Source organism: Furipterus horrens, unplaced genomic scaffold (genome assembly GCF_987537825.1).
Source record: "Furipterus horrens unplaced genomic scaffold, mFurHor1.1.pri manual_scaffold_6, whole genome shotgun sequence".
NCBI classification, from domain to species: Eukaryota; Metazoa; Chordata; class Mammalia; order Chiroptera; family Furipteridae; genus Furipterus; species Furipterus horrens.
Window position 1 is genome coordinate 119,916,717 of NW_028327176.1, and position 14,812 is coordinate 119,931,528.

Sequence of the window (14,812 nt, forward strand, 5' to 3'; positions counted from 1 at the left end):
GAGGGGAGCAGAGGGAAGGGAAATCGGCACAAATGTAATATTTTAATCAATAAAACACATTAAATCTGAAAAAAAAAAAAAAAAAAAAGAATGAATGAAGAGTCACCTGGCACTCCTTTTCCCTCCAAAGGTAGTCCTTTGAAAAACTAATTGAACTTCTTGCATGAAAACCTCAGGCCTGACTCAGGGGAGGAGAGCCAGGAAGCACTTGGGTTCTGATTGGAGGCTGGACACCAAGGTACACTGACACTCTGCCTAAGGGGTATAAGTCTAAGTCGTGTGCCTTAGGAAATGTATGCATGGACGAAGGGACTATGGAGATTGTTCTACCCCCACTACCCCAATCCCACGCCCATTTCAGTAGTTCTCAACCTGAGCTGCACATTAGAACCACCTGAAAAGTCTTATAAAATTCCTGGACCACACCCTGGATTAATTAAAACAAAAGTCTCTGGAGGTGAGACCCATGTATGTTGTGGCATTTTTTGCAGCTCCCCAGCTGATTCCAGTGAGCAGCCAAGCTTGGGAAAGACGGCTGTCTATACAGTCAATCAATCTGCCTCTTCAGTTCACAGTTGGCTGAGCCCTGTCCGCCCCATACACGGTTTGGCTGCTGGCCAGGCCCTTCCATCTGTTTAGTGGCAGCAACAGTCACTGCTGCTTCTGTTTTCTAATCACTCTTATCTCTGCATATTCATATGCAATGATTTTACCCTGGTTTAGAGGCCCGGAACAAGGCTTTTGCAAGATTTTATAACTCATGGCAGCACAACAAATGCACCTACATTTCCTTATAAGAGCATATGTGTTTGTGTATAGATGTAAATATAACCCACCCGGAGTTTAACTTTGCTTTAGTTATTTCTTCATGCTCAGAACACTTTGTGAGCATACTTCCTTCAATTTCAAGACTAGTTGCTAGTTTAGATTTGTGATGAATCTTTTTCCCCCTCTAGTGGTAATGCTGGGGCATGTCAGCTTGGTGCAACAGGTTTCCTTCCCTTAGACTCCCAGCTTCTTGATTCCCAGCAGCATCAGAGGAGACTGGTTAATTTAGGGCCTTTTGCTCTTTGCTGCTTTATTAGCGCCAGCACAATTTACCCTCATGAAGAGAAAAAGCCAATGAGACTGTAATTCACTCCTCCGCCTTCTGTCAGGCCTCCAAAGGGCCTTCCAACAACACCTGTAAGAACAGGCCATTCACTGTAGCAAAATTTTCTTGAGCATCTATTATGTATCAGGCACACATGAGTAAAGAGAGCCATTTCACACCAAAGTATCTTTTCTATTGTTTCTATGTGATGTTAAAACATTAACATTTAATAGTAAGACAATAGTAAGAGCATTACGTTTATCCCCAAGCAATTTACTTAACCTCTCTGTGCTTGATTCCTTACCTGCAAAATGGAGATGAAAACAGTATGCTTTTCACAGGGTTATGCTATAAAGTTCTGCCTGACATTATTATCATCTTAATCATTAAATGCATTCTAAAGGTCCTAATTTTACTCTATAATGATTTGCTCAAACATTCCTTCCTGCCAACCAATGCATGGATTATATTAAACTTCTTTAATAAGAATGTGAGAGGCCACCAAGGTCTTCTGCCTCGGGGCAGTTCATGGATTTTGTTTATTCCCAGCCTCAAGGCATTTCCTCATGGCTCTTATCTAGACCAGGGGTTGGCAAACTAGAGTGGGGGCCAAAAGCCAATCCAATGCTTGTTTTGTAAATAAAGTTTTATTGAAACATATCTACACTCATTTGCTATGGTCTATGGTTGTTCCCATGCTACAATACAGAGCTGAATGATTTCAACATGACCCATAAAGCATAAAACATTTACTATCTGATCCTTTGTAGACTACAAGTTGCTCTGAATTTATGCCCAGTTGAATTTACAGAGTCAAGATTCATAATATACAGGTTAGCCTACACAAGAACGCAGACGGGAAATCAGCTTTCCTACTTCCACCTGCCAACCCAGGACACCCCCAACCCCAGCTCTCCTTCCTCCCCTCACTTTGTAGTAAAAAGTCTTACTAGCTGAACTGCAATGGTCTTGAAGAAAAAAAATCGAAAAATTGAAAAGCATTTCAAATTTCAGTCTAATAGCTACTTTAGGACATTTTCTTCCATTTTCAGCACCCTCACATCTTTCCTGAAATTGAGAATTACTGAACACTGGGCTTCATTTCTTCCTGCAAATAACCAGAAAATGGGCTGCTCACTCCTTCTGTTTACACAATTTCATTGTGCACTTGCAGCTAGTAGCTGGGAAATACTGTCAAGCAAAACTGACTACAACAGTAAGACCGATGGGTATATCCTACATCTGGGGTATAATAAGCAGAGGGCCCCTAGAACTTGTGGTAAAGTGGAAAACATTACAACTTGGGGGGATGGAGAACCCACATTAGCCATGGACTGGGTCCTGGAGAGGACCCTTTGAGAAAATGAAGGTGGTCAGTCTGAAGGGTAGGGTGCATTCCAAGCATAAGATCCCCTTTGGGAAGACAGAGATGGAATTCAGTTGAATAGACTTAACATGGCCTGGGATTTACTTGTGTGAGATTGTCAGAGTACAGACAACAGGGGGAGATCAGACCAGTTGTTAGCCTAGATGTCTCCCTTAACCTTTACACGGTCACCTGTCGTGACCCACCCTGTGGCACTAGCTTAGTGGAGTGGCATCAGTAATAACCTGCCTCTGACCAGTTGTGCGACCAGGTTACTCAACCTCCCGAGCTTTCATTTGACCCAAATATCAAAGGTGGGAAATTCTTAGAGTTTCAAGTTGACATAATACAGATAAAATACTCAATGTAGCGCCAGCCATCCAGCAAGGGCCTCACTATTGGAGACACCTTGACATTAAGTTGAGATGGACAAGATAGCTCTGTGTCCAATAGATGCGAATTGGGTACTTGGGTCAAATTCATTACATGCTAGAGACAGAAGCAGTTTAGACATCCCAGTGATGACCAGGGAAATGAGGAAGTGCTGCAGGGACCAGGGATGACAACACAAAGCAGTCAGAGATGCTTTCTTGGGCTTAGCTCAGTCTCTCAAGTTTTCCATTCTAACTTTGACCATGAAAATTATGTCCAGTCTCTGGAGAAGTAAGTGGGGGTTGGGTGGAGGGAGGGAGGCTGAGATAACTGAATGATAGAAACAGCTCAAATCACCTGACCGTGATGACAAGGAGTCTCCACTCAGAAAGGATCATCATACAACAGATAACATGATCAGGAACCCCAGGGCATGTGCCTCACATTCACTCCCCAGTAGAGTGACATGATTTTTGGAAGCACTTGGAACAGTCTCTTGGGAACAAAAAAACTAATGTTTTATTCTTTTTAGACTTTAGCTACATGTTTTCATCTCTGTTTCTTGAGGGTCCTATGATACTAAAAATTTATTTGGCCTGTATAATTACTATCCCATCAAACTTTTCGCATTTGGTAGTTACAACTTTATTCCTTGACTTTCAATGTTTTTGTCTTTCTCTTTACTACCTCATAATGACAGCTTATTGTTGTGATTTAATTGCTTTGTGAAATGCTAATTATATCAGTCATCTAAGGTAAAATAATATTATATCTTTATGATTTTCAGAAACAGTTCTATTTCAATAACTTTTCTCAACAGGCAGGGTCCTGATTATTAATGAATGAATATTTCTTCTACTTTAGAAAGAATTTTAGTATTCATGAAATAGAGTGAAAGGCTTATGCTGTTCCTGAAATGTGCCTGAAGACCTCAGATCTATTCCAAGGCATTCTTTTTAGAAGATCTCTGCAAGAGTCTGCGTTATCACAGAACACAAACAACTTTGAACAGCTAGAGAGTAGCTAATCCTCATTCATTTCTTCAGTGAACATTTATTGCATCTCTAGCACTGGCCAGAGATTGCATGAAATGCTAGGGTAAGAAAACCAGGCTCTGATATTAAGTCCAGTGAGTGGGATATAATGTCACAGATTCAGCTACATGACAGCACATTTGAAAGCACAGAGCAAGACCATCTGCCCCTGGGCGGCTTTCAGGAAAGATTGCCTGGAGAAGTCAATGCTTGACTTGAGTCTGGAACACTTAACATTTTAAGTACAATGCCAAGACTGAATGCTGAGAAATGAACATTTTGGTGACAAGAAAATCCAGAAGGGCTGGAGTGCAACTTCATGCAGAGAAATGAATAGAGATGAGCATCTGGAGAGAGAAGACAGGAGCTCTCTCCACCCATTACCCTCTGCCCACTCAAGTTGCCCACTGAGTCTCCCTGTGGAGTTTACCAAGGGGAAAAGACACAGCCCTGCATTCAAGGACCTCATGCAATCTAGTGGAGGAGGCTGATATATAAGCGAATAGTTATAATGTGGTATGTTACATACTAAAATAGAGGTTGATAGACAAGTGATTAACTGCTTTGGAAGAATTACAGAAATTTCCATTAAAAGGTGACTTTAGAGCTGTGTCTTAAAGATATCATAGGATTTCAGAAAAAGGAAATAGCATATGCAAATAATTGATGTATTTGTTTGACTGAATGGTGTTTTTGCGAACCTACAAATATTTTATTGTTGCTGGAAACTCAGATTCCAAGGAGGAAGTGGGAGCAGTTGAAGCAAGGGAGATAAACAGGGGCCAGTCCATAAATAGCCTTATAGAATGTGCTAAGGAATTTGATGTTTACCCAATAGGCTATGAAAACCAATGGAGGCTCTTGGGAGTCGGGGGAGTAACATGGTCATCTTTGTATTTTGAAAGTTTTATTCTTTCTAAGGCTGTAGTAGTGCAGGTAGAAAGGAGGGGAGAGTTTTGAGAGCTATTAGTGCATGCTTGGTCTCCCCTTAGAAAAGGAAAAATGACTGTTGTTATCCTTTATATATTTATTTCAAAAATACTTATGCTTTTAGGCCCCAGCCGGGTAACTCAATTGGTTTGAATGTTGTCTCGATACGCCAAGGTTGCTGGTTCAATTCCTGGTCAGGGCACATATAAGAAGCAACCAGTGAGTGCATAAATAAGTGGAATAACAAATCAATCTCTCTCTCTCTCTCTCTCTCTCTCTCTCTCTCTCTCTCTCTCTCCTTCATCAATTTTAAAAAGTACTTACACTTTTAAACATTCCCTCCACATTTATAAAACATATTACCCAATTTAGAATTCTCTTATCTCACCTCAGACCTCTTTAATGTTTTTCTTTTCAACTCACAACAAAGCCAGTTAAGAAAATCTATTTGAGCTCCATTTTAGAAAACTTAATTCTTAATAGGTGAGTTGATTTTATACACTCAGTAATGCACTGGTAAACTCAATGATCAGCTCTCCTAGAGGCTAAAGCCCTGATTTATAGTGTTGGCTGATTTCCATGGTGTAAATACTGCTGCCAAAGCTAATGTCACAATATCAGTGGGACATCACCGAACAAGAAGTTGGGAGCGATGTGCAATATTACACTGTTAGAGAGCATCTCCATCATACAGACACAACAGATGTGTGCCACTCAAGAACAGAGAGAGTAACATGTAGTAAAATAGTTAGGATGTGATGAATTTTGAGTATATATTACCTGTGTTTTAATGTAATTTATTTTATTGTACATTTATGTAATTTAATTTTTAATAATGGCTGTGTTTAGCAAGCAGAAAAATTCCTAAAGATGTAATAATCAGCTCTTTGGAATCAGTACAAGCCTGCTCCAGCCCATCACTACATATACTCCTCTTTTCCAAATAATTAAAGTGATATTTATTAATCCACCTTGCACTGTTTCACATGAAGTTGGGAATATCTGTAAATAAAGCACTAGGGGAAAAACAATACCGTACCACTTAAAGAGTGAAATGATGTATAAAAATAAATGGGAAGCCAGTTAAGAATTTTAATATCTACTCTACTTTGTATACTTATTATTATATGGCCATACTGAAATAACATAAAAGACTATCCATTTCCTATTTAACGTTAATTAAAATTATAAGTATTGACCAAAATTTTAAAACATGGATTTTCTTTTAATTTGGTTAGTCCATACAGTAAATTATGTAAATAAAAATGAAATTATTTAAGGTCTGCTTAAAATATGACTGAGGGCTAGAATGTAACATTACCTATTGAAGGCCTTCAGACTGTTTCTTTGGTTAAAATATTTGTAAAAGGAAAAGAAAAAAGCAATGCACAACTTTGAGACAAGTTCTCATATTAAACTCACACAACTCTGTACCAAGAAACAAGGGCAGGTCCCCATTAAGATAAAATGGGAATTCAGTTTGCAGGTGCATGCAGACATCAGGGGCCCCAAATGCCTGAACTACAACCTGCGCAAACACATCCACTTGTGCCAAAGCTTGTCCCTCTGCATGCAGTGTGGCTTCTACCTCCCTGGGCAAGAAAGCACTGCCAAAGATCTCAGTTAATCTCAACATCTCCAGAAACGATGCCATGAGAAACCAGGAGGTGATGTGGGGGTGAGAACCAGACAGACATGGGTGGGATCCTGGCTTTGCCTCATACTGATTGCTAGTTTGGGACCAAGTCAGTTAAGTTTTCTGAATCTTAATTTCCATAAATTTAGAAGGGAGATAGAAATATCTTATCAAGTGCTGTTGAACACAAGACATGTTAAGTAGTTGATATAACAAGTGGTAATGTTGAAAACACAGTGACAACCAAAAACCTACCTAGGGACGTATAAAGATGATTTTCCCTTTTCCCTGCCCACCCAGGCACCATTAGCTACTTACTTAGAAGTTAAGCAAAGAAGGTTTCTGGGTTTTTCTGCCCTGGCCAGTGTGACTCAGTTAGCTAGAGCTTCATCATAAACAAGAAAGGGCGCAAGTTTGATTCCTGGTCAGGGCACATACCTAGGTTGCAGGTTCAGTCCCCAGTTGGGGTGTGTACAAGAGGCAACCAATCAATGTTTCTCTGTCACATTCATGTTCCTCTCCCTCTCTCTCTAAATCAATAAGCCTGTCCTCAGGTGAGGATAAAAATTTTTTAAAGAAGTTCCATTAAAACAGATTTCCTTTACTTTCTGCTAATAACTTTGTTTAAATGTCTTTGAAAAAAAAAAAAGGTATCTGACTGAGGAAGAGATTGGTGGAAAAATGTGGTAGAGAGAGCAAGAATATTATGGATATTCTTGGATATTTATATTCTTATGGAAACTATATATGGGGATGAATATTAACTAGATTCATTGTGGTGATACTTTTGTAATATATACAAATATCAAATCATTCTGTTGCACACCTGAAAGTAATATGCCAGTTATACCTCACTTTTTTTTTAAATCTATGTATTTTGGATAAGTGATTCAGGAATAATTAGAATACAATTAATCTGAAGTTAATACAATTACAAGATAGAGTTCAGGGCTTTTTTAACCAATAAAGCAATTTGGATTCCTTGCAATCAGCTATCACTTAGAATAGGTAGTGAATATTTTCTGTTTAAACTCTAATCTGTACCTAATCTTCCCACTTCCCACCAAGGGACAATAAATTTTGGCTCATAGAGCCTCACTGTCTGATTCCCAGCCTGGGATCCATGAATGTGATCATGGGAGTCGATGAGCCATTTAATATTTGAAAAAACACCAAGACTTAACATTTACCTGTAAAGTAATAAAGCCACACAGACTCATTAAAATGTCGTGGTTCTTTACTTTCTTTAGGAATTATATCAAGTTATCGCAGTCATTGGTTACCTAAGGTAGCTTAGCTATTTATGACATCATGGAATTTATTGATAAAATATTGTTTTAAAACAAAGGGTCCGTGTTGGGGAAGGCACAGTAATCTTTAAAAATCTCTAGTTCTGAAAAGCTTAGACATCTAACTTAGTTGATGAGTATATTATGTCTGAAACAAAAGAAATTTGGCTAGATAATCAAGCAGTGTTCTGCAAAAATAATTTATAGAGTAAAATTTTCATATATTTCTATACAAATGTACATTTTTTCTACAGATAATAAGAGAGTTTTGCAGATACATCTGCATTTCAAAAATGAATGTTGTTACACTCTAATTGATGTGGCTCAGTCGGTTAGATATCATCCCACAAACCAAAAGGCCACTGTTTCAAGTCCCCAACAGGGTACATGCCTGGGTTGCAGTTCCAATCCCTGATAGGGCAAGTACTATAGACAACGAATTGATGTTTCTCTCCTTTTTTTCTCCCTCCCTTCCTCTCTCTCTAAATTAAAATAAATAAAGTATTTTTTTGAGGTACCCAATTTTTTTTAATTTAATGAATATTGGTACATAAAAACCATTTTAACAATTTTTATATTTTACAAATGATGCATGTAATCACTAGGTAGACTTCTGAGGATGGCATGGAAAAGGTAGAATTGCATTTTGACTTTAATTTTAAATCAGGATTTCAATGAACATTAAAAGGGGGCAAAACTTCATAGTCTCTTTTTTAGGTGTTTTTCTATCCTCAAAGTGTGCCCCACATGAGATATTCTTAAATTGTCCACTGTAATCTCAGGCATTTATACTGCATTTTGTAGGAGCCTAAAATAATTTGATGCATAATTTTTTTCTTCCCAGAGTTTCTTATATTTACTAGTAAGCTATTTTTGTACCTTTTTTCATGAAGTTATGAAGATTAATGAGTAATGTGTTGCTCTTACAGAATTATGAAATTTCATGTTGCAAAACGAAAATTTAAAGAAACATTACGCCCATATGATGTAAAAGATGTCATTGAACAATATTCTGCTGGTCATCTGGACATGTTGTGTAGAATTAAGAGCCTTCAAACACGGTAAGCAATGAAAATGTTATTTGTTGTCAAGGAAAGGCACAGAAACTATCTGGGAGGAACTCTGTAGTAGAGAAAATACTTAAATTCCATCATTCTAATTCAGTTTTCATGAACAACTGGACATAGTTTTTAACAAAGATTTATTTAAGGATGTAAATGACATATTAAAATCCTCCAACTATGCAGTGTCTCAGTTTCCTCATCTGTAAAAATGAGGATAATGTTAGGGCTTGCCTCATAGGATTGTCACAAGACTTGAATGAGTTGACACATTAAATGAGTGCTCAATAAACGTTAATGGCTGTTCTGATGTCATCTGAACTATCACTGCTGCTGCTGCTGTTTTGTTATAGTTGAAATCCTAACCATCCTTCAAGAATAAACTAGTCTTCCTCTTTCAATAACTTCACCTGATTATCCAGCCCACAAAGATAGACTTTTCCCTTCTCTGACCACCCAGAACATTTAAAGCCTACTACAGAGATAAAAGCACTCAGAATCTTGATATACTGTGCCAAAGTCAAGACTGGTTGGCTCTTGTATTGTTTTCTGGTTGCAAGTCTGTTCTCCTTGCATGTGACTAAGACTGGGCCTTTCCCTTCCTTCATGTCCTGTAAATGCTAAGCACACACTGTCTTTCCAGTGAGCATCTTATTATGTGATTAAAAGAATTGAGTTCAACATATTATTCCAACTCTATGTGTTTGTGTTATTTTAAAGGCAAAATATTTAGTCAATTCAGTTTTTTAAGGATCTTGCTTTACTATCAGGCACAATTTACCAGCATTTGTGATTAAACAGTTCTTAAAATACAAGGACTGAGTCTGAAACATTTGTTTATATGCCCACAGCACACTTAACCCAAGGTGAGGGACATACTAGACCCTTAGTAAAATATCGGTCGATCAATTACAAAAAATTACAATTTGTTCATTCGTTCTTTCAACAGTAATCATTGAGCCTGTAATGTGTGCCATGCAATGTGGACACCCAAATATTAATAAAATAAGGAACCCATCCTTTTGAGCTTGCAGTTTAATAGAGTAGATGTCATGACAGAAGCTAGGCACTGTCTGTATCCCTATGCAAATAAAGTAAACTGGAAAGTTGTGTCAGTAATCCTGGTAATTCAGTTGTAAAGCACACAAAAAAGGAGAAAGTACTATAATTTTCATTTAGGCTGATTGAGTCTCTTTGGAAATTGTTTTAACTCATCCTATGGTCATGTTACAATCTTTGCCCAAGAGGTAGCAGTCTTCAAAGTCCTTTAAAAGAACTATCTATGGGTCCCAAGATTTTTATAAAATTGAACTGCTACAGAATTTCCAAAACAAACCTAGATTATCTAACTAATGTAGAGTATGTTTTCCAAATAGAATTCCAGCAGCTTTCTTATCAGCTTATCTCCCACATATCAGATGTACAATAAACGTTCATTAAGTAATCTATTAGTATAAAATAACATAATTATGATTTTGGGTTTTTTTCTTTAAAAAAAATATGGGACACTACACAAATTTGCATGTCATCCTTGCACAGGGGCCATGCTAATCTTTTTCGTATTGTTCCAATATTAGTATATGTGCTGATGAAGTGAGCACTTGTTATATTTTTAGTTGAATTCAGGAAATACTTGGCCAAAGATGGAAACAGACAAATTGCTTTGTAATTTAAGACAATTCTACCTCCAGAAGATCACCCATAAGTGGTTTTACCATGCACCAGGATAATGAAAAAATTAATCTCATGAGTAATTCTCATGTTAATAAAATAACGACATCAACTGAAACAAGTTCATTTTCATTTCATCTTATATAAATTAAAGATAATTATATTTAATTTTTCTTTTCAAAACACTTCATTTTGGCCTAGGGTAACCTCCATCTTCAGCATTCATAATCAGATGTCCTCTTTCTCTGATAGTGTTGATCAAATTCTTGGAAAAGGGCAAATCACATCAGATAAGAAGAGCCGAGAGAAAATAACAGCAGAACATGAGACCACAGATGACCTCAGTATGCTCGGCCGGGTGGTCAAGGTTGAAAAACAGGTATAACTGAATGATAATGGTTAAAATGTTAGCCAGAATTTTTTTAAATCAGAACTTATTATAGGCAGTTGGATGTATTGGTGATTAATATATTTTTAAATATATATTTATTATATTAATAAAAAAATCAAGAAATAAAATCAAGAAAGAGTGAATATAATTAAATTTTCTTTGTGCATAGACAGAGTTGTCTAAACACTTGGACTTCCACATAAGAAATAGAAAATTTCATCTAATCAAACAGGAAGCAATTGTAGATTTTCAACAGTAAGATTTTAAAAATCTATTTTTTATTTGTGTTTTGGTTATTTTCACTGTCTCTCCTTCAGGTCAGTCTTTTAAAAATAAAGGTCGTTATCACAATTATGGTACATTGAATGTTTGTTAACCCTCAGCTGTATCTCATACAAAGACCATTTTCCAGAAATAAAATTGCTCCCCCAATTTAATAATAAATATTTTAGGCATTAATTCTGAAGTATTTTGTGCTTTTATTTTTTAATTCAGAATCACTTCGATTGATATCTAAGGCCTTTATTTTATTATAGAATAAGCTCCTTACTATACTGCACTAGAGTTCCAGTATGTCCTCACAGAAGAGGCTTAGTAAAGGCAACCTGGCTGGGCTAGGGAGTCTTCAAGTTGTACTCGTACAGTAATTGTATGGTTTTTGAGAATATCAATCATCCATTTTAAAGAACTTAGGGGAAGGGTGCCAGTGAAGAGTATGTAGAGGTCAAGCATCCCTCTCCTTCTAAGTCCTCCTTTGCCCCTACCACTGCTAGACACCACGTTCTAAAATGGTACTAAATAAAAAAATAAATAATTAATTAAATAAAATGGTACTAAGGAGCAGGTCTGCATTGTATTTACACTCAGTATTTGTATTGGCACACCCTGATTTCATTTCTTTATTTCTAGAAGGGAAGCCCATTCTTACAACAGGTTATAGTCATATGTAACCATTCTCCCCACTTTTAGGTGCAGTCCATTGAGTCCAAGCTGGACTGCCTACTAGACATATATCAACAGGTCCTCCGGAAAGGCTCTGCCTCAGCCCTCGCATTGGCCTCATTCCAGATTCCACCTTTTGAATGTGAACAGACATCAGATTATCAAAGCCCTGTGGACAGCAAAGACCTGTCCAGTTCGGCACAGAACAGTGGCTGCTTAACCAGATCTGCTAGCGCCAACATCTCTCGAGGCCTGCAGTTCATTCTGACACCAAATGAGTTCAGCACTCAGACTTTCTATGCGCTTAGCCCTACTATGCACAGTCAATCAACACAGGTGCCATTGAGTCAAAGTGATGTCTCCTCGGTGGCGGCCACCAACAACACTGCAAACCAAATAAATGCGGCACCTAAGCCAGCGGCCCCAACAACTTTACAGATCCCACCTCCTCTCCCAGCCATCAAGCACCTGCCCCGGCCAGAGACTCTACACCCAAACCCCGCAGGCTTACAGGAAAGCATTCCTGATGTCACCACCTGCCTTGTTGCCTCCAAGGAAAATGTTCAGGTTGCACAGTCCAATCTGACCAAGGACCGTTCTCTGAGGAAGAGCTTTGACATGGGAGGAGAAACTCTGTTGTCTGTCCACCCTGTGGTGCCCAAGGACTTGGGCAAATCTTTGTCTGTACAAAACCTGATCAGGTCGACAGAGGAACTGAATATACAGCTTTCAGGGAGTGAGTCAAGTGGCTCCAGAGGCAGCCAAGATTTCTACCCCAAATGGAGGGAATCCAAATTGTTTATAACTGATGAAGAGGTGGGTTCAGAAGAAACAGAGACAGACACTTTTGATGCCACGCCGCAGCCTGCCAGGGAAACTGCTTTTGCGTCAGACTCTCTAAGGACTGGAAGATCTGCATCATCTCAGAGCATTTGTAAGGCAGGAGAAAGTACAGATGCCCTTAGCTTGCCTCATGTCAAGCTGAAATAAGTTCCTCGTTTTCTTTCTGGGCATAGCGTTTCTTTCGCCATACATTATCATTGCATGAACTACAGTATTTTGAAAGCCCTTCTAAAGTTGAATTTGCAAGAATCAGGAAGAACATGAAAGGCAGTTTATAAGCCCATTATCTTTTAATTGCATGAAAGTGCATGTTTAGGGATGGCTGAAATTCCAAGGTACAGTAACATTAACCCACTCATTTAGTAACGTACCTTGAGTTAAAAATCCTGAGAAACCAAATATGGCTAACGCTGTGGAGTGTATTAAAATTAGGCCATTTAGAAGATTTGACTTTGTATTTTGGAATTATGGGAGTAAACACCTTCAAATTTCAGCCATTTCTGCTTTGTGATTAAATGCAAAATACATTTCCAAAATTAGGCCATAATGTATATTTAAACACAATGGCTCTCATCAACAGCTGCTAATAAGGTACCAAGTAAAGCAGATTTGGGAATAGTAGAAATGGCTGCTTATTTCAAGATATATTTGCCAACCCATTCCTATTCAGTCATGTTATTATTAATGTAATCTGAATGGCAGTATGTGTGCTTTCGGTGACTTAATGCTGTAGCAAGCAACGTGCCCCATCATTTTCATGTTGTTCTTTATGACGAAAATGTTCTTCAAATAGAAAATGTGCAAATCACGAAATCCAGGGACAGTGGGGCAAATAGACTGACTATTGGACACATTTAACTTTATGGAAACATATTCCCTAATAGCTGAATCAACTTTATAAGTGGTCAGCTTCTACACAAACAAATGAAATATTGATCAGTAGAACGGCCAGTATGATGTTCTCTCTGCAGTGGTGCCAGCCTGGCTTGCCAGTACTGCCCACAGAAAGAGGAGGCATGAGAAGCTGTTTCCACTGAGCTGATACACAGGCAGGATCCCAGGGAATGAGATATGTGAGTGATTCTGAGACGGAAAAGGCTTGAGATGAACCCAAACACAACATCGGGAATTAAGTGAAGTTCAAGAAAAGGAGTTCCCTTCAAAGGGCAGTGAGAGGGAGAGAAACAAACCAAAATAAAAGAACTCAATTTTTTTAGAAAATGAGTACTGCTAAGGAATTCAATTACCTAAACCTCTTATTCTTATATATGAACAGAGAATTTTGCAAGGTATTTATTTTTGAATATGCCCTGAATGCTTTTTGCTATTATGTAGTACATTTTGCATACGAAAGGGTAAAACAAAACTTCCTTTTCCTTTTATACCATAGTGAACATTTTCTATTCTCCCCAAGAATGTTGCCCCAAATCTAAAATTATTGGTTCAGTTTCCTGGTATAAACATTTATAGTTAGAAGTCAGGTGACACTGGCAGGGTCTGCAAATAAAAAACTTCATCATATAACATGACAGCAAAAGCCCAAGAGAAACAAAATAAAAAAGTGTATCTACCAGAAAACAAGCAATGCTGACTGCTTGTTAGAAACCAGCCTAGGGATCTCAGATCAGCAGGACTTCAGCCAAGGTAATCGCCTTCAAAAGGCAAGGAGGGGCAAGATATTGCTTCAATTCAGTTCAACTCTAGCCACAGTAGGGCTTTTTAAAAAGCTTCTCCTACCCTGGCTGGTGTGGCTCAGTGGATTGAGTGCCAGCCTGCAAACCAAAGGGTCACCGGTTTGATTTTCAGTCAGGGCACATGCCTGGGTTGCAGGCTAGGTCCCCAGTTGGGGGCAAGTGAGAAGCAACCACACACTGATGTTTCTCTCCTTCTCTTTCTCTCTCCCTTTCCCTCTCTTTAAAAATAAATAAAATCTTTAAAAAAAAAAAAAAAGCTTCTCCTCCACCCCCTGCCCCTTAATCTTTAGCAGAAAGTGCTGCCTCCAGAAAAATTTCTCCAGCGCCCAAAGCAGGGATACAACTGGGTACCTAAAAGCAAGAGGGGGCCCTGTAGTCCACCAGTCATTCCCAGTTCTTTCTCTCAACTGGCTTTCTCCACCCCTTTTTCTGTCCTTATTTTTCTTCTGCATTAACTGCTTGCCAATTCTCTCCCACTATTTTGCTTTTG

At 38.3% G+C, this 14,812-nt stretch overlaps 1 protein-coding gene and 1 non-coding gene across 3 annotated transcripts in view; one reads left to right on the plus strand and one right to left on the minus strand.

Annotated features, from left to right (window-relative positions):
* KCNQ5 (potassium voltage-gated channel subfamily Q member 5) overlaps window positions 1-14,578 on the plus strand; it is a 538,864-nt gene extending 524,286 nt beyond the window's left edge. For both annotated transcript variants that reach the window (XM_090282660.1, XM_090282661.1), the window contains 3 exons: window positions 8,650-8,781; window positions 10,705-10,831; window positions 11,813-14,578. In XM_090282660.1, coding sequence (XP_090138786.1) covers window positions 8,650-8,781; window positions 10,705-10,831; window positions 11,813-12,775 — 1,222 coding nt within the window. In that variant the 3' untranslated portion in view covers window positions 12,776-14,578. The remainder of the gene's footprint in view (window positions 1-8,649; window positions 8,782-10,704; window positions 10,832-11,812) is intronic.
* On the minus strand, window positions 10,276-10,382 carry LOC150007302 (U6 spliceosomal RNA). Its single transcript, XR_016512046.1, has one exon. It is a non-coding gene; the product is annotated as a U6 spliceosomal RNA (small nuclear RNA).
* Window positions 14,579-14,812: the final 234 nt, after the last annotated feature.